At 43.2% G+C, this 20,447-nt stretch overlaps 1 protein-coding gene across 1 annotated transcript; it reads left to right on the top strand.

The window, feature by feature from the left end:
• Nucleotides 1-2,860: 2,860 nt before the first annotated feature.
• Nucleotides 2,861-15,198, top strand: ENAM (enamelin). Its single transcript, XM_063128515.1, has 8 exons — nucleotides 2,861-2,914; nucleotides 3,011-3,055; nucleotides 4,706-4,747; nucleotides 5,624-5,974; nucleotides 8,426-8,467; nucleotides 11,068-11,118; nucleotides 12,084-12,125; nucleotides 12,508-15,198. Exons 1-8 carry the CDS (start codon nucleotides 2,861-2,863, stop codon nucleotides 15,196-15,198), a joined length of 3,318 nt encoding a protein of 1,105 aa, XP_062984585.1.
• The last annotated feature ends 5,249 nt before the right edge of the window (nucleotides 15,199-20,447 follow it).

Here is a 20,447-nt window from a genome sequence, read left to right as displayed (position 1 = left end):
CAGATCATGAGAAAAGTTGTTCCCAGCACTATTTTCCCTTCAGGCTGCAGATGGAGGATCAGATGACTGAATGCTTCATTTTCAAAGAGATGCCCTGCCCAGAGAAAACACGTTAGCAGAATTCAGTCATTCTGGAGATTAAAGCAGTACAGTCCAGGCACTGTTTTAGAGTTATGCATGTCTATTTAGAAGTCTTACTGAGGACCCAAGTCACCCAAGTGAGCTTTATGGCAGAGGGAAATCCAGAACCCAGATATACTGAGTGGTAGTCCAACACTCAACTACTACACCATATTGGCTGTCACTGTGTTGGATCCAGACTTAGACATAGTTAAGGTAGACCCATTGGAATCAATAGGGCTGAAGTTAGTCATGAGTGATTCCAGTGGGTCTACCCTTGATCCAACCCATATTTAGATTACATAGGCCTGGTTCAGACAACACGCTAAACCATTCTGCTTAACCACAAAATGGTTAATGGACTGCATTAAGGTCAATGCATCCCATTAACCATTTTATGGTTAAGCAGCATGGTTTAGCGTTTTGTCTGAACCAGGCCATTGTCTTCTAGAAGAATGTCCTACTTAGCCTTCCCCAATCTGGTGCCCTCCAGAGATATTGGACTGCAATTCCCAGCATTCCCATAGCCATGGAGGATGCTGGGAGTCACAGTCCAAAACATCTACTAAAAGTTGTAGTGATGGCCACTAGCTTAAGACCGTTTTAAAGGGGAATTAGACAAATTCATGAACTATAGTGCTGTAGATGTACTGTATATTGGTCATGAGACTTAAATGGAAACCTCATGTTTGAGGCCTCTGAATTCAGGGTGGGTGATTTTTTTGTTTCGCCCTCAGTTTCTAATTTTTCCAATCTTACAGTCACCCTGTCCTGAATTTTGAGATTTTGTTTTGTTTTAAGTTTGCATGAAAATTCAGAAGCTTTTCATCTTACATGCATTTTTGTATGCATTTTGTCAAATACATTTTTGCAAGTAATTTTCCTTATACAATGCATTTTTAATGTTACTTTCCCTAATACACATTTTTGCATGCACGTTTTGATTGGAGAACACCTTTTCCAAATTTGGAGAAGCACGAATTTAGAAGGGTAATTGAGTTTTAGTTTGTATAGTGGTTCAAAAGTGCAAAACCAGTTATGTAACGTATTGGTGTAACAAGAACCAAGAGAATGTCCTATGTTTTGTGTTATTAGGAACCTTGTGATGTTTGTTGGATCGGTAATAAATTTGTTTATTTCCTCTGTGGTTAAATTGTTGATAACCTTTTGTATACTTCTGCAAGCATTGTAAATAAGAAAATAAAAATAAAAAGTGCAAAATCAGATAAGTTTGCATGAAAATGTAAAGTGAACAAATTCCTCCACTATCCCTACCCTGAATCCCCCACCCTTAGGGGACAAGAAACAACCCTTGGAGGTAGTAGAGCCTGGTGGTCCTTATTTTGGTGGGGCTGTAAATCCATTCCAGATTCCAGCCAGAACTCTTAAAGGAGCTATCCAAGGTGCTGAACCTATTTTGGGGATAAATTTCATCACTTTGTATATCTCCTTTAGCGTTGTGGGTGGTTCTGACTGAAATCCGGAATGGATTTACAGACCCACCAAAATAGAGCCGCCACCACTCCACTGCTTGGAGGGTTGTTGCCTACATGCCCTGCTTGTCAGCTTTCCAGAAGCATCTGGCTGGCTGCTGTTGGACCAGTCCAGCCTTCCCCAACCTGGTACCCTCCAGATGCATCAGACTGCAACTCCCATCATTCCCTGCCAGACATGGGAGTTGTAGCCCACCAGAACTGGAGGGCATCAGCTTGGAGAAGGTTGGACTTCATGAACCTCTGCTCTGATCCAGGGAGGCCCATTTTATGTGCTCTTGTTCTTTTACTTACCATCTCCACTTTTTATGGCAAGCCAGATAAACTCAAGGAAAAGAACCTTCTTCACCCGATACATAGCGATCAGTTACACTGAATTTATGCATGCATTTTCATCCCATATCAGGTCCACTCACACCTTCAGATGTCTGTGTGTGCCCAACCTTTGTTAGGGTTCAGATCACATGTACATACAGGTGAATGCATGGAGGACTCTGTAAGGTATCTTCAGAGATGGGACAGTGATCGTAATTTCACTTGTCCTGCTCTACACATTCAGGACTAAAACAGACATTACTATGAATCTGTATCTAGCACTATGTGTCCCCCCATTTTTACTCTAAAGTAGGTGCAGGTGGACTGATCCATATCTTAAAAAGACCCCCTAGTCTCATGCTAAGGTCCCAATCCAGATTGGGTCCCCTGTGCCTACTCTAGAGTAAAAATATAGTGGGACATACATAAGTGTTAGATACAGATTTAATGTTATGTCTGTTTTGGCCCTAGTGGACATGTTTTGAAGGTGCAAACAGGGCTATTGACAGCAACAAAGGTTCTGACTTCCATGTTCAAAGCAAAGGAAACCACACAGGACTTTCCAAATGTATCAATTAACTTTACATTTGTTTCGAGAGCTTTTGCAAACTAATGTTGGTTATCAGGGGTCAAATACCCAAAAATAGTTTCCTAGGTAAAATATTTCTTAGTCGTCTACCACCATTGAAATAAAAATAATATTTTGCGCATGGTGAGTGCCTAGTAAATTTCACACACGCACACACTTGCAGCATCAGGTTGTTACTAGGACGCAGGTGCAGTTGCTATGATATGGTGAAGAACACCTGAAGATACCAACACTCAAAAGTTCTTATACAATGTAATGAAACCACTGTGCTAAAATGAATGGCCCAACATGTGTGATGAGCTATTTACTGTGTGCATGTGTATTTAATAGGTGAAGGTTAAGGATGAAGCTAATCCTCCTGTTCCTATGCCTCGTGAGCACATCTTGTGCTGTGCCAGTGAGTATTTCAGAACCAGGCAATTTGCTTTGCTTTTTATTTTTTCATCTGCCTCTGTGTGATAACTCAGTACTACTTTTTTTTTTTTAACCTTAGCTGCGCAAACCCCGCAAGGCAGGATTTGGAAGTAAGAGTGAAGAAGTAAGTACATTTCCCGTTTTCTTTCAAGTTGAAAGGAAATACTAGAATTTATTAATGCAACTAACTTCTCTATTGCCAGGGGCTCCTCTGGTCTCCCACAATCCAGCCTCTTCACAGGTGGTCAGCCAGTAGCAACTAGTAGTCACTGCTTCACAGTTATGGAGCACGAACAGTCAGAGATAGCTCAAGCCAGAGATGCCGGAAAGGGAAGGGCCATGTAGTAGACAGTGGATACTGGTGATTCCTATTTTAGTGGGGCAGTGAATCCACTCTGGGTTTCAGTTAGAACCAAACTTTAAAGGAGCTGTCCTAAGTGCTGACCCATACCCCCAAAATGGGTCTGTCACCTTGGATACCTCCTCTAGAGTTCTGGCCGGTTTTGACTGAAAACCAGACTGGATTTACCACCCCACTGAAACCGAAGCCACCAGCCTCCACTGATAGGAGAGCACCTGCTTTGCATTTGGTAGATCCCAGGTTCATTTTGGCATCTCTAGGTAGGGTTAAAAGAACCCCAGTCTGAAATCCTGGAGATCCACTGTCAGTAAATATAGCCCAGCCTTTGTCAACCTGGTGTCCTTCAGATGTTCTGGACTTCAGCTTCAGCATTAATAACCATTGTCCATACTGCCTAGGGCTGATGGGAGTTGAAGTCCCAAACATCTGGTGGTCATCAGGTTGGGGAAGGTGGATGAAGACAATACTGCATTAAGTGGACCAACGGATTGTATAGTAATGCAATACTCGAGTATAGACTCTTGTTTTTCTCCCAATATAAATTAAACATCTGGCCAAATTTGTGCTCCACTTTCATTAAAATGGGCTAATCTCACCATGTAAATATGTAAAGCCACACTCTTTCATTTACCCTCTAGCCAATTAGACTATTCTGAAATAAGTGCTGTGAAGTTCACAGACTTCCAGCATGTATTGGGACTGAAGTGGTGTGGGTCAGCGATGAGTTACATTATCATAGTGCTGGTGAAGCCAACGGGACAGGAATCAAGTTGCATCAATGACGGTTGGCATACATTGGGCTCATCTACACCTAAGGGTGTAGAGGGAGGGGGGAGGATCACAGGCTTACCTGTTCTGCGATCCTCCCCCAGCATGTACACAGACGTGCAATGTCCTGGAAAGGAAGAGGGACATCACAGGTACCATTTTTTAAAATGAGGAGCCGCACATGCGGGGCAAAAAAAAAAAAAAGAAGAAGTAACACCCCCACCAAACTCTGTCCAACCCACCACCACCATCCCAGTGATGACAAAATTGCTTCCACCCCACCCCCATGGGCACAGAGCCACCCCGCACAGCTCTATGCCCAGCCCCACTACCTGTGGGGAAGAAGGGATGACCCAGGAGCAGTGGCCACACCGGGGTGGTCTTGGGTCCATGGAAGTATTGGGAAATCTGTGGTCCCAGATATCCCGGGGAAAGTCCCTGTTCATCCCAGGTTGCCCCCGGGATCCCTGGTGCATTGTTTGGATGCAAAGGGACGACCTAGAGACAACCCTGGGATATCTGGCAGGTGTAGACATGCCCCTTGCATGTTAATAGCAATAAAAAGACTGTCACCGGTTCTGTTCGGTGACTATTCTTCATGGATCTCTTAATTGAAATGAAACTGATTGATGTATTTGCTCACAGATGATGCAGTTTGGCCCATATGGCTATATGAACTCACCACAAGTAAGTCCACTCTTTTCTTGGTTCTGGGAACAAAACAATTTTACATACGATCAAATTTTAATTGATCCATCTCTCTATTTAATATTTGTGTGACACCACTGTTGGGATTGGGGAGAAATCCACCAACACACACACACACCCCAGTAGTTTCTACTATTGTTTACTTTGCACTGGATGTAAGGAAGGTGATGCTGCACTTATTGTGACAGAAGGCCATTCGGCACTGCTAAATCCCAGTCCAGCGGGAATGGACCCTGTGTGTGTGCTTCTAATCTATTCATTTTATAAAAGTACATTTCACTTCTTCAGACATTTGAGACAGATGACAGGGACCAAGAACTACAGCCTAAAGTAGGTGGCACACAAAGAAATCAAGAAAAAAACATAAAACATAAAATCACAATAAAGCAATAAAATAAAAATAAAAAGTTGTATCCTTTTTACAGAGGACAGTCCTCTATTTGAAACACTGTGAGAGGACAGTCCTCTGTTTGATGGCATCCTCTCTTTTAAGGGCTGCCATGTCTAATTCCAGTTTAAAAACGAAGATAAATATAGGAACTGTTTCCCATTCACTGTAAGCACCTGGACAGCAGAGTGAACAGGCAGCCACATAGGACATAAGTCTTCTGCACGTTGCAGAGATGAACTACAGCTCTACACAAATTCTAATAACTCTTTCTAAATTTGCATCTTTACATATATTGGCATATGCAATTTTAATGGAGATTTGTGTCCTCTTTTGTACGCCTTCTTAAGAGACCGCCTTAACTGGAGAGCATATAACAGGGGAAAGGTCTGTATCTTGCTAAAACTTCGATGCTACCTCAAAAATGGTGTCTCACCATGTGTCTTTTCCCCCCAATTGCATTTCAGCTAACTCAGTTGGCAGCTTCTTTGTATGGCTACCGTGCTGCAGGTTACCCACAGATGTTCCCCCGGCAGCCTCTATCACCTCTGCAGGGATTTTACCTCTGGCGGCCACAGACACCAGTACATCAAGCAGCCCAACGGCCCCAGCTTAAGCCTCACCAAACTCCAGTGGCCAGACAGCCGAAGAGCCGCCCGCAAGCAAGGCCGCAGTTGCCACCACAGCAACCACGATATCAGCAGCCGCAACCAAAAATTCAACCGCCACCGAAGCCGCCTCAGAATACCCACCCTACTCAGACTCACCAGCAAGTGCCAGTTCAGCAACCCAAGCGGGGGAATCAGCAACCGCCTCAGGTAAACAAACAGGGCTGATCAAAAAGTCATGCGCTCAGTTGTAATCTCTCCTGAAACTTGATTATAGCATCTCTTAAAATAAGCACTGTCTGCCAATGCAAGGAAGTGGAATCAGCATTTCAAATGGTCCCTTTTTCCTTCCATCCTTGCATCTCCAGGCCAGGGAAAGGAGTACCTGCTGATTTTCAGCTTGTTGTGCAAATGTTAAAGACACAGGAACCTTTGCCAGCCTAATTTTATTAATTTTAGGGTGTGATTTTTTTATTTTTTTTTACTGCTCCTGGCTTTATCATAGATTCATAGGATCATAGAATAGCAGAGTTGGAAGGGGCCTACAAGGCCATCGAGTCCAACCCCCTGCTCAATGCAGGAATCCACCCTAAAGCATGCCTGACAGATGGTTGTCCAGCTGCCTCTTGAAGGACTCTAGTGTGGGAGAGGCCACAACTTTACCAGGCAACTGATTCCATTGTCGTACTGCTCTAACAGTCAGGAAGTTTTTCCTGATGTCCAGCTGGAATTTGGCTTCCTGTAACTTGAGCCCGTTATTCCATGTCCTGCACTCTGGGAGGATCGAGAAGAGATCCTGGCCCTCCTCGGTGTGACAACCTTTCAAATATTTGAAGAGTACTTTTAAGTATTTGTTTGTTATTTAAAATGTTTAGCTTGTTTATTGCTATTATAACATCTCATATTGGTTGTAGATTGCATAAGCCACCCTAAGAATATTGATATTGAAGGGATGGCAGAGAAATAAATAAAACAACAGCATCAATCCTACATGTAACTGGGAAACATAGCAAGAGATCCAATCCTAAGAATATGTCCAAAAGGATGTGGCCAAGGGCAAATTTACACAGACACGTGCATCACTTGATAACTGCAGTATCACCTTATGTCTTCTCAAACATGCTGTATTTTAGGGTTACCACCTTATTCCCCAGATACCTTGCTTATTTATTTATTTATTTATTTTACTTCTATTCTGTTTGATATCCTAACATCTCTTAGCACTTTACACAAAGAATACATCTAATACAATATAAAACAAGTGTGAAAACAATATAAAATCATAAATACATTAAAAACATCCCAACAGGGACAACAGTAAAACAGAGCAGTGCCGTAACTGATTACAAGTAAGGGATAGCATGAGTAAACAGATGCATCTTCAAGAGGCATTTAAAGCCGGCCACAGTTTCCACCTCTCAAATCGCCAGAAGGTGGGAGCCACTACCAAGAAGGCCTGCTTACACACTGTTACCTGGCAAGTTATGGAATGACCAAGAAGGCCTCCGCTGGAGATAACTGGTGTAGATACAAGGAAGGCAGTCAGCTAAGTATCCTGGTCCTGAGTTGTTTAGGGCTTTGAATGTTAGCAACAAAACTTTGAATCATGGAAAGCACTTTAAATCTCTGCCCTCCTGAAGTAGGAGAAGAGGCTGTTTCCTAGGGAGGTTGTGGCCTCTCCCACACTAGAGGCCTTCAAGAGGCAGCTGGACAACCATCTGTCAGGGATGCTTTAGGGTGGATTCCTGCATTGAGCAGGGGGTTGGACTCGATGGCCTTGTAGGCCCCTTCCAACTCTGCTATTCTATGATTCTATGATTCTATGATTCTTCCTCCTGCCCATTCTCTTCAGCTTCCTCTCTAACATGTTGGTCTGCATGCCCAGTCACCTGGAGCAGGTAAGAGGACTGGAGAAGGAATGGATGGGAGGAGCCAGAGTTGCCTTGAATCCACCTTCAGTGGAAAACATAAAGGGCTATATGGCTACTGTTTGGGTTTTGATTTGGTAACCCTCCTGTGTTTCTTAGGGTGTAATCCTATCCTATGCATGTTTACACAGAAGAAAAAGTCCTTCAACTCTCAGCATTCCCCAGCCAGCTATGCTGGGAGTTGTAGGACTTCTTCTTCTCTAAACATACATAGGATTGCAACTTTAGCAAGCAGCTCTTTTGTTCACCTGCAAATCATTAAGACTGCAATCTATACATGTTTACTCAGAAATAAGTTCTATTTGGTTCAGTGGTGCTTACTCCCAGATAAGTAAGTATATGACTGCAACTTTAGCGATGCATATGCACTTGGGAATAATTTCCCCCATTGCCCATATTATTTACCTAGGGAGGTTGTGGGCTCTCCCACACTAGAGGCATTCAAGAGGCAGCTGGACAACCATCTGTCAGGGATGCTTTCAGGTGGATTCCTGCACTGAGCAGGGGATTGGACTTGATGGTCTTATAGGTCCCTTCCAACAGTACTATTCTATGATTCTAGATTTAAACAAACAGAACAGAGACACTGTGGTCATTTTAGGTACAGCAGTGATAGCCGCACATGGAGGTGAATCATACAGTCTTTTTTTGTATTATTGTAATCATTACATGGTGACCTTTCAGGAATTTTTATGATTTATAAATGTAATGATACCTTCTCTTTCCCCTCCAGGCCTTTCCTCCACATCCTCAACAGCCCTGGCATTTCCCACAGGTGGGCCAATATTTCTAATTTAATGCACATGACAGTGGTTTTTAGGGCTATGGTTGATTTTTTAAAATAAATTAAAAGTGCTCCTAATTCATCACGTAGTAGCTATTTTTTTAAAAAAAAACATACACAACATATTTTTTTCTAATGCAAGTACTTATAAATCCATGGATGTCAACTTCCATCTTAGGAGAGGCATGCGTCCCCTTCTTCCTCTCAAATACATAAGAAACACCATACTTTATCAGACCAAGGGCCCATCTAGTAGTGTGACCATATGAAAAGGAGGACAGGGCTCCTGTATCTTTAACAGTTGTATTGAAAAGGGATTTTCAGCAGGTGTCATTTGTATATATGTGGAACCTGGTGAAATTCCCTCTTCATTACAACAGTTAAAGATACAGGAACCCTGTCCTCCTTTTCATATGGTCACCCTACATCTAGTCCAGCACTTTGTTCACATAGTGGTCAACCAGTTGCCTGTGAGAAGCCCACAAGGGGGACATGAGTGCAGCAGTGCCCTCCTGCCCATGTTTCCCATCAACTGGTGTACATAGGCATAAAGCCTTTAATAGTGGAGGCAACAGTTGGCCATCCAGACTAGTAACTATTGATAGCTTTATCTTCCATGAATTTGTCCAATCCCCCTTTAAAGCCAACCAAAGTGGTGGCCATCACTACATTTTGTGGACATGAGTTCCACGGTTTAACTATGTGCTGTGTGAAGAAATACTTCCTTTTATCTGTCCTGAATCTCCCGCCAATCAGCTTCATGGGATGACCCCGGGTTCTAATATTATGAGAGAGGGAGAAAAAATTCTCCCTATCCACTTTCTTGACATCAACACAGAAGGAAAAGCCTGTTTTGAAAATGGTTCCCACTGTGACACATTCATACTTTCTTTAAAAAGAAAGCATCTTTTCCCCCCCTTCCAGAACTGTTGTAGAATCAGTATGCACTTTTATGCAGGATTAAGTGATTTATTAACCAATTATAACTCACATGATTAACCAACTAAGATTTCTAAGAGAGCTTCGGCTGTGGGGCGGTATATAAATGTAATAAATAAATAAATAAATAAATAAATTTCTTTGAAAGATGGCCCTGCTAATTTCATATTTTGTGAACCGCCCAGAGAGCTTCGGCTATTGGGCGGTATAGAAATGTAATAAATAAATAAATATCAGCTAGAACATCCTTTCCCAACCTGGTAGTCCAACACATCTAGAGGGCACAACTCCTATGATCCCCAGCCAGTTCTGGCTAGGGGATCATAGGAACTGCAATCCAACACATTTGGAGGGCACCAGGTTCAGGAAGACTGAACTAGAGTCTCACAAAAGAGCATAAAGAGGTGTTCTCATTGGCTAATGCATAAGCTGCTTTCATAGGTAGGTTAAATTCATGGAGGGGATAGCTGTACTCTAGGCCTGCCCCTAACGTCAACACAATCTAATGTCCAGGGCCTGTTCAGTCAACATGCTAACACATGATGATTAAGCAGCTTAAGTTAACCATGATGGCTTAGCATATCATGTAAACAGCATTTTTCCTAACCATGGTGGCTACATAATCACGATTTACCCATGCTCACTAAACACTTGCTGCAAGAGGGTTAGTGGCCCTAACCATGGCTTAGTGTGTTGTCTGAACAGGCTCCATATGTCCGTAGAACATCTGTAAAGCTACTCATCATGATTATATAGAGTTTCCGATTTGCATGAAGTGCATACAGTTGTGCACATACAGGTGGGTGTCCCTTTGCAGATATCCTGCTGAATGCATGGATGTCATCAGCAGGAAGTGGGGTATTGGCATCAGGGCAGACTGGAGTGGTTTCCTCCCATCTCCACATCTACATGTGGGCTGAAGTTCTGGAATGATCTCCCTTTGGAAGCTTTCTTATTTGAGTTGTTTTTCAATAGCCAAGGTTAATCTGCTCTGATCTGTGTGTGGGGGTGGGGTGGGGGTGGGAATCTGTCACTGTTAAAGCCTTGCAATATGTATGAACACCTTTCACATGGCCAATTGTAAGGTATAGATGGCAGAGCATGGGGGTTCAGCTGATCTCCACTACTGCTTGTAGAATATTTTGGGTGTGAACTGGGGCCTACCCCCATAAATTTCTACACAATTATCAGGCACCCAGGTGTGACTGCTGGCAAGGGCCAGGCAGGGAAACCTTCTGAAAAGTCAGAGTGGTACCCTAGTATGTTGTTTAAGGACAGATTATACAAACTAAAGGCGTACAGCTGGCCTTGGAGCTATACATGGTCAATGACATGGAATTGGTGCTCTGAGATCACCTGATTCCCATGATCAGGAGGATTATGGTCCATGATGTTTGTTGTAACCCAGCACTCCTGTCCTGCCTGTAGACTTTCCACTGGAGTATCGCATGAACAGAATGTTGGACTAGATAGGCCTTTGGTCAGATCCAGAAGGGTATTTCTTGCCCAAAGCCACCTAATGATCTTAGTGCTTTAGTAGGGCTATGAACCCAGGCCTCAACCCATTGCAGCATGAATTCTGATAACATTGAATATCAACAACAAAACCAACATTGTGCTAAAATGTGCGTATTTTTTCTTCTGTATCATAGATTTTCGGTCATGGAGGCTTCCAACCACAATCATTCGGACCATATCAGGGAGTAAGATATTCCACTGAAACTTTAATTTTTAAAGGCTTTGTGTTTCTCAGGGGTAGGGGTCAAATGAGGAAACATTTTAGCTCAATCCCATAGCTTGATTGATTGGCAAAGCTTCTTCTTAATTCTAGGACAGTAAAGACACCATCATGATACCAAAGAACACTCTTGTACTCTTGCTCTTGTTGGAGTCAAGAGGAGGCATGGTTGGGCACCTGCGAAGGGCACAGACCCAAGCAGGGGCTCACTGATAAGAGCCCTCTGGACTTGCTCCACCTCTTCACCACTGCAACCTGCTTGTTTACTTGCCTTTTGTCTAGACAGCAGTAGTGGTGAGAAGGAAGAGCAGGAGATACCACTACCTGCTTGTTCACTGGCTACCTGCCTGTCAAGCAAGTCAATGCTAGCAGTGATGCGAAAGTGGAGGAGGAACAATAGTATCTAAGGATAATGGGGATAAGAAGGTAGACTCATTGAGAGAAGAAGCCAATGCTGCCTGACCATGTTTAACCTGGTTGCAGATCCCACTTGTATACTAATAGCTAACTCAATTCTTAAGAACCCTAGTCTTTATGCAGCTAAAACAATGTCGTCAATGCATAGGAAGGAAGATAGCAGCAGTTTCGGGGAACCCTCATGTTTACAAAAGTGCAAAAAAAGTTTAATTTTGTTTTTAGAAAAACAACAACCTTTAAGTAGGGACACCTGCCCAGCGATCCAATGGGGGACTCAGCATGGAATGCAGACTGATTCTTGGGGAGGGAGGTGAAAAATGTGTGTGTGTGTTCAATGGGGTGTAAAATACATCATCTTGGAAGAGCATGTAGTGAGTTGGCTGAAATCCAGAACAGCAGGACCACTCTGCACTGCAACATTTTATTGCAGGTCTTACTTGTAGCTATCTAATGTCTATGCACTTTTCCTTGCCCCAAACCTTCCAAACATATTTCATTTTCTGTTTCCCCTAGCATATGCCATTTGGACGACCACCTGCCAGCAATGAAGAAGGGGTAAATATAACAAATATATTTGGGAAGGTGTGGGCTAATACATATATGAGGCTGCAGGTAAAGGGGAATAGAGGCCTGGAGGGATCCATCCTGCCATAATAGGTTAGTGACTACCATGACCTTCAGGTAGACCTTGATTACATCCAAGCTGCACACGTTACAAACCTTTAATGTTTGTTGGTTCTAATACCTAGAATTGGTGTGTCATAAAGAAGGGTCTAGACCAGATCCTTATACCGTAGTCTGGGGTCAAGTTCTCATTAAAATCACCAGCATTGCAATGCTGCAACAAACTGAAATAACAATTAAAATAACTTTATTACTGGTAAGAATTTTATTATGAAAGATTTACATTGTTTTATTCTCTTCATTGTATTTTTAGAATCCCTATTTTGGATATGGCTACCAAGGTAGACCTTATTATTCTGAAGAGTATGAAGACTTTGAGAAACCCAAAGAAAAAGATCCCCCTAAAGCAACTGATCCTGCAACCAACTCAACAGTCTCTGACACAAATTCAACCATCTCTAATCCAGCCAGCCAGGCAGGGAATGCTACCATTTCTGGACTCAGTACAATGGACAATGGGGTCAATTCTCCAGGCCTTCAAAGCAAATTGCTTAGTGGGAATGGGGTTCCAACACCTTCTCCTACTGTTCTCATGTCAGGGGTGAATGGAGCAGCACAGAATGGCGTTGATCAATCAAGTCATAGGCAAAAGTCTTCAAATGTCAATGGCATTCAAAGCTTTCCTTTGGGTAATCAACAACCCACAGGGCATGGTTCACATGACTATAAACCCCACCCAGATGTGGGAGACACGAGGCACAACACTTTAGTTTCTAGAGGAAATCCCTCTGTACAATCTGAAAACCCAACATATCCCTTGGGCTATGGAGAGAACTCCATCCACAGAGGTAATCTCCAGAATACCAATATCAACCATCCCTCAACAGTTTCTGAACCTATCCCTTATGGACAACAAGAACATCCCCATTACTCTGGGAGGAACTCATTAGGCCAGAGAGAAAGAGGGCCTTTTCCTAGCTCTGATCCACTAGGGCAATGGAACAAAGACCCAGTTTACAGAGATAGTAGTCTAAATAGTTCCCCACCTGAAGGCCACTCCCTAGATCCACAGTATAATCCACTAGGACGAGCTGAGAATGCCTATAATGCAAGAGAAGACTTTGATAGGTTTCAGCCTTCTAGAATGCACCAATCAAACACACTTTCCCATCAGGGAGTATTTTCAGCTACAAGGAGAACTCCATCTGAAACAGAAACCCATCAGTATGATTGGAAGGAGCAGTCCTTTAATCATCCTGATCGTGAAAGAGAGCAATTTCCGTCTTCACAAAACCATATGTGGAATAACCAGGAGGATTCACGGGGATTCCGAGAAGCTCCTCCAAGATATAACACAATGTATTCATCAGGTTCTTTACATCAGAGGGGACATGCTGCCTATGCTGAAAAGAATTCTTATGGCCAACGTACCCAGCCCCTTTCCCCCAGCGCATGGGAGGATGGGGAAAGCTCTCCAACAATGGGCTCAGAGGTCCAAAGGGAAAGTCCATCATATTCTCCTGCTTTGCCTTCAAATCAAATGCAAAGGAATACCTACCAAAGAAGTATGCAGCAGGAACATGAACCATATCCCAGGCAAAATCTATGGACCCATGAAAACCGTTTCCTTGATCGTGACAGACATTATAGAAATCCTCCATATAATCCGAGTCAGCGCCATGCCTATCCAAAATATTCTACAGAGAATCCAGCCAATGACAGAGGTAATAATTTGCCATATGAGGAAATTAATCAGTGGACGCCAGAAGAGCGGTCTCCAGTTCATGGTACAGAACCCTTGAGGCATGCAGAAAACATCCCACATCCTATGAGCAATATGTTTGGACACCGAGAGAGGAATTTGCAGAACCAAAGGTCAAGCCCTCCACTACAGAGTTCCACTTTCCTCGAAGGAAGACCACAATACACTGAAAGGAACACATGGGTCTCCCCAAGGGTGGCCCCATCTACTCAGAAAGACACTTCACCCTACTATAATGGCTACTCCACAGACTTCAGAAGAAACCCAACATATACTGAAGACACAAGCAGAGCCATACATGCACGTGAACCAATTTCCAGTGTTAACATTGTCGGAAGAAGACGTTATCCTGAGACACTGGAGTATCCAGATGACTACCCAAGAGAACACAGAACAATCATCTCACCTTCTTCTGAAAACCATTTGTGCTGTGCAGGTGACTCCCCAAGGCCAAGAGAAAACATACTGGCACCACTGAGAAGTGCTCCTCCTCACTTCAGGCTTGCTTCATGGGAACACAAAGGAAGCTCAACCTATCCAGAGGACACCCACGCAAAGAATCCCAGGCAAGTCCCCTATGCAGCTAGCATTCAATCTAATAATTCTCTGAAGACTGGGAAAATGCTACCTAATCAAAGAGAACCTCTCGGTGCATTCAGAGAGGAAGCAGCAGTTCTAGAGAAGAGTCCACCATGCTCCAATCCACAATTAAGGCAAGGGAATGATCATGAAGCCGACTATGAATCAGGGTTACTCCCACAAAGGAATGTGCCTTGTTACGGAAGCAGCATCAGAGGAGATGGACACAATGTCCTTGGACGGATCGTGGGAACAAATCAGGCCAAAAGAGAGTTTGAAAGGGCACCTTTAATGCTCGTTTCTGAAACATTCCCACAACCACAAGGAGTCAGAAGTGAGGCTCTTGTGAGTGAAGTTGATAGGAAAGAACAGCAGGCAACACTTGGTTTCAAGAGAACTCCGTGCTTTAGAAGCTGGTTAAAGCAGTATTTATCTAGCACAGGAGCTCCATCTGGTGATCAACAGCGTGACCTCTTTTATGGAGAGGATCCAATGCCCACTGGAAAGCCAAACATCCTCCCACCTGAACCACAGCCCATCTCTAGCACTAATCCATCCTATGATGTAGAAGAAAATATGTTGGAACTCAGTTCTCCAGGAGAAGAAATGGCAGAACAGCCCAATCAAAGGACACCTGACTGTTTACTGCTCCAAAACAAATGATGCACTAAGGACCACTTTTTCCAATTAGGAAAGTGAATGGCATGTTCCTTTTTGAGTGTGGATGTAGGGAAAACTCAGTGTGCTCAATCTTGTAATTACAAAGGAAACAAAAATAGCAGCAGAAATATGTAGAGAGTTTGTGCAGGTGTGTAACATAAGATAGGTCATCCAGCCTTTCTGGCATAGGCTGATATTTAACTCTAACCTTCACCATGGCCCCTGCTTTCATTTCCTTTTTAATTATTGTTATTTGTTACCATTTTCCTGGTTCTCTTTCTCTCTTCTTGACTTTTAGTTGCTGCCTTTCTCATATAGCCTAGATAATATTTCCACATTGCCTGCCGCTATGTGAGTGTCCAACAGTGATTTCAGCTTCTTTCTCTCTCATTCCACTATAACTGTGCATGTTTTTCCCATTGCATTCTTGTTTCTTCTTTAATAACAATAATAATAATAATAATAATCCACCATGAGCGAGAAAGAGATATTAATAATAATTTTAAAAAGAGTTTGGGGTCTATTGCAGCACCGCCATCCCATCTTACGTCAAATCACACACCACCATTTAAAGGGAGTGTGAATACTTTTCAGCGGGGGGGGGGGGACAAATTAAATGTTAGAGAAGATCTCGGGGGCCACATTGCAGAAAAGGGGAGTGGGGCCAAGGGCAAAAGGGGCAAAACCAAACCAAAATAAACATGCCAGCATATATTAGCTTAACGCTCTTGCTGCCAGTTATCAAACCTTAGGAAAGGCATTTCAACCTTTTAGAATTGGAAAAAAAGGCTCACATAAAAGCTGGAAACATACCAAACAATTGATAAGACATCCAGCAGTCATGGGAAAGGGGGCGTGGGGGGCACTGGGACCCCAGGAAGGCCAGTCTCCCACCACTGAGTTAGAGGCTAGTGGTATATAGTTTGTGCATATTTCTAGATTATATAAGTGAACCTGTCTGCTAAAATAGCTTAAAAGCAAAATACCCATAGGGCAGTCTCCAATTATGTCATTTGCGTTAACACAAACCACATTGCGCTAGCTTAAGGGACCTCAAGGCAATGCCAGAGGAGTTAGCACATGTGACCGTATCCACCAGAAAACCTATTGCGCGCTAACATTATTGACATTGACCTAGAGCTCACTTATGCTAGTGCAGTGGAATTCACATTAGCCCTGTGACACTGTTGGATACTACCTTATGTGTACGGCACTAAGGCCTCATCTACACCAAGCAGGATATTGCAGTATGAAAGTGGTATATAAAAGACAGGAGCCACAATACTGCTTTATAGGAGTATTGAAGTGCATTGACAACTGTTAGGGCCCATTGATACAAGCCATATACCACTTTCATAGTGCTATATCCTGCTTGGTGTGGCTCCTGCCTTTTATATACCGCTTTCGTACTGCAATATCCTGCTTGGTGTAGATGAGGCCTAAGACTATTCTTTCAGATCTCACTTTGCACATCAAGAAAAAATGCTTTCAAAAACAACAGCACAACTGACACTGGGGAAAGGGTTGCATCTCTTTTCTTTGCTGGGCACAAATTACTAATTTGACACAAATGTACTCTTCACTTCTTTTCTGAAGCTCTATGACATTAAAAATGCATTATTATGGACAGGTTTCCTCCTTTCGTGTCTGTGTGATGCACTTTGCTTGTTCCATTTTGCTCTGTCTTTTCCAGCGAAGATGCTAATTAAGTTGTCAGAGTTTTAAAAAAGAAGTTCAGAATTCAAAATTTGCAAGGTTTCACGGGCCTCTTAAAAGAATATATTTAACCATCTTCTAAGGAAAATAACATTCTCCATCTATTAATCACTGATATGATGTAATGTAGTCCCTGAAACATCAAAGTGGTTTAGCAGTACTACCTTAAAGCCAGTTGCACACAAGAGACGCTGAATTAATGCAACAATGCAAGTTTCAGTGTTAGACACAAGGTCAGGTTGCACAGGGATAATAACGCTTTCTGCTTGTCAGAAGGCTACTAAAAGATTATTAAGGTAGTTATTTGAGCACACAGAACACTAACTGAATATGAGCCAACAGGGTGATGTAGCTGCAAAAAAAGCAAATGCTATTTTGGGCTGCATTAATAGAAGTACTGCTTCCAAATCACACGAGATACTGGTTCCCCTCTATTCAGCTCTGGTTAGGCCTCATCTTGAGTATTGCATCCAGTTCTGGGCTCCACACTTCAAGAAGGATGAAGACAAGCTGGAGCGTGTTCAGAGGAGGGCAACGAGGATGTTATGAGAAAGAGCAGGCATTTCTGAGCCACTTGTGAGATCTTCCACTCACAACCTCCTGGAAGAATAAGCAAAGATGATGAAAGACGATCACCTCCATATCTTTTCTGCAGGATCTACAACATACTACACCTATTGTGTTAAGTTTAAGTGCCAAATTAATCTCAAGATTTGTTAATATATAATTGCAATAGTTAGCATGCATCTTGTGCTTTAGAGCTGAAAACACTTCATAACCATTATATTATTGTAATCCTGAAAAACAATCCTGCAAGGTAGGTCAGGGTTCTTACCCTCATATTGGGGGAGGGGGGACAATGATCCTCAGAGAGAATTTATTTAAACACCCAATACCACGCTTTTCTCATTCATTTTAATTGGACTCTGATCCCAATGTCCTTTTAGGAAAATCTCAGATTGATAAAACACACACAGGCCCTTTCTACACCTAAGGATTATCCCAGGAAAATGGAGGGATTGTCCCTGCCTGCTCCCGGGGATCCCCTGTGTGTCATTTCGATGCACAGGGACGACCCAAGGACAATCCCAGGAAAAAAGGCAGGTGTAGACATGCCCACAGTGTGTGTGTGTGTGTGTGTGTGTGTGTGTGTGTGTGTGTGTGTATTAAAACAGAACTGAAGAATTGACTCCTTTATTGTAGGAGAATATATTGAGTTTGAAGTGGCACCAGTTAGCGATAAACACTTTTTACATATTTAGTTTCTGTACCCCTCTGGGTCCATAATGACTCTAACAGGCATAAGAGCAGTAAGTCTGAGAAGAAACACAATAAACCAAATATAGACAGAGATGGCAAGGCGTTGTACAGCCCCGTCCTACACATTCCCAGTTCATTCAATAGGACTTACTTTAAAGTGTGTAAGATTGCAGCCTCATGCGCAAACTCTTTACCATTTCCCAGACAAATGGTAAGAAGCGGAGCTACTTAAAATAGGCTGCTAGCAGTATATTCAGTACTGCCTATCGTCTGAGCATGTCACATCATGCCTAGATGCAATTTGTACTTTTCATAATTAAATGCATTTATCAGAGTAGTGGCTCACTTGAGCGGTGACTCTAAATATTACCATTTTGAAACAAAATCAGTTTAAATGTCACTGGCATTCTCCCCGCCCCCAATAACATCATCCATCCCAATCAAAATGGCTTTTGGTAGAGTTATTTTTCACTATGTACAGAATCCTTGGCAGGCAGACTTGGTTAAATAACACAGCTGTCAACATGAGAGTGAATATGGAAGCACGAGGGGCTAACAGAACAATTGTATACATGTCTACTCAGAAGTAAGTCCCATTGATTTCAATGATGCTTACTCTCACATAAGTCCATATAGGATTGCAGCCTTAAAGATGAAGGGCCCAATCCACCAAGGATCTGTTAGCTGTGTTATTCTGGACAGCATTGTTTCACAAAAGGAAAGTTCCCCTAAATTTCCCATTTTTCACAAAAGGAGGAATAAATGGGACCTTTCTAAGCTACACATTGGTCACAAATATGGCTGTATCTGTGCACAGTGAAGACATCCCATTTGTTTGTTTATTAAGGCAGAAATCTTATGCACACTCAGCTGAGAGTACGCCCAGTTGAACACAGTGGGACATACTGCAGAGTAAACTTGCATAGGATGGTGCTGTTAATTTGGTTGTTTCCTGGCTGTTAAATTTCTGTTCCACTTTCCTGGAGAGCCATTCAAATTGGCTTAATAATTAAAACAAACATAAAATATTCAATGTCAACCAAGTAATCAATACATGAAATTTATATTAAATAAAGCACTAATAAAACTAATCTTAAAATTATGCCAAATCCTAAAAACTTTACTGAACAGAATTACTTAGTACACCTGTTTAGGTAGGCTGTAAGTAAAGAGGGAGCAGTACGGAAATGGTCCTATTCCTAACTGTAGAGACTTTGAGCTGTGCTTCCATTGTTGACCACAATGGCGGCAAGCGGATGTAAGAGTGTGTGCTTCCTTCTAAGGTATTGATCTTCAACTAGAGCATCAGGACCCACTCCTTGGTTGCAGACTGACCTAAGATGTGTTGCAACAACAACACTGCTATCATACAAATTACAGATGTGCTTCAGATTCAGATGAATCCTCAACCAAATGGGTCTGATTTGGATAGGTTAGGAAGATGCCTGAATCAAAGTGGGGTTTCTCTGAAGAGGACTGAATCCGGAAGTTTTGGGATTCAGAGGAACACAGAGAGATAGGCAGTGTGTCTCTGAAAATTTGTACATTTCTCCCCAAGCTCTCCATATAAGGAAATCATCAGGAAGAGGAGGGGTGAGGCTTTCTGACTGGCAGCTCTAGCTTCTAATCACAGTGAATTGTTTTACTAAGGGCGTTGCTAGACCTACCGGGTGTTCCGTCGTTGAGGAGCGGTGAAAGCGGCTTTTCCCGTTCAGCCGTGACGCCTCATGATCCACACCTGCCTTCGATTTGTGGCGGAAGTTTGCGCCGGTTGTGCTGCTGCCGCCGCGAGCACGGTTGCGCAGCCACACCGGCCTGATTGCCGCGGCTTTTTTTTTCGCTCGCTGCACGGTTTGCGCACGTCCGAAAGACCGCAAACTTGCGCAGCCGTCAGCGATGCCGCCGCCGGCCCTGGCGGCGGCAGCAGCGGCAGTGCCAGTGCCAGCTGAAGTGCTGCTGGTGCTGTTGAGGGTCAACATTGATGCGCTCACTTCCTGATGGGGGTCGTGGCGGGTGTCATATGACCCGAGGTCAATCGTCTGCATGGCCACTCTGTGCCTACATCTCCCATCATGCCTCTGAGGTGTCGGCGGCGATGATTGCCTCTGTGCCCTGTTCCCCATCCCAAGGAGCCAACCCACATCTGGCCGTAGCCATGGCAGCAGCCCACAAACAGCTCTGCCCTCTGCCATCCTGGTACCCACACTAACAGGCAGCGTACAGCACCGCCATTATGCGGCCACGGTAGCTGCCCACCGCAAGGAGTCACCAGCCAC

The sequence above is a fragment of the Elgaria multicarinata genome, chromosome 6 (genome assembly GCF_023053635.1).
Source record: "Elgaria multicarinata webbii isolate HBS135686 ecotype San Diego chromosome 6, rElgMul1.1.pri, whole genome shotgun sequence".
Classification (NCBI taxonomy): domain Eukaryota; kingdom Metazoa; phylum Chordata; class Lepidosauria; order Squamata; family Anguidae; genus Elgaria; species Elgaria multicarinata.
The sequence above is the reverse complement of the archived record's forward strand: the minus strand, read 5'-3'. Positions and strand labels throughout refer to the sequence as shown.

What these genes read in the sequence shown, in the direction of transcription:
- ENAM (XM_063128515.1), top strand. Translation starts at nt 2,861, where the DNA reads ATGAAGCTAATCCTCCTGTTCCTATGCCTCGTGAGCACATCTTGTGCT. An exon ending in GCTATATGAACTCACCACAA is followed by an intron (nt 4,748 to 5,623) that starts GTAAGTCCACTC and finishes ATTGCATTTCAG; the next exon opens with CTAACTCAGTTGGCAGCTTC. An exon ending in CATTCGGACCATATCAGGGA is followed by an intron (nt 11,119 to 12,083) that starts GTAAGATATTCC and finishes TGTTTCCCCTAG; the next exon opens with CATATGCCATTTGGACGACC.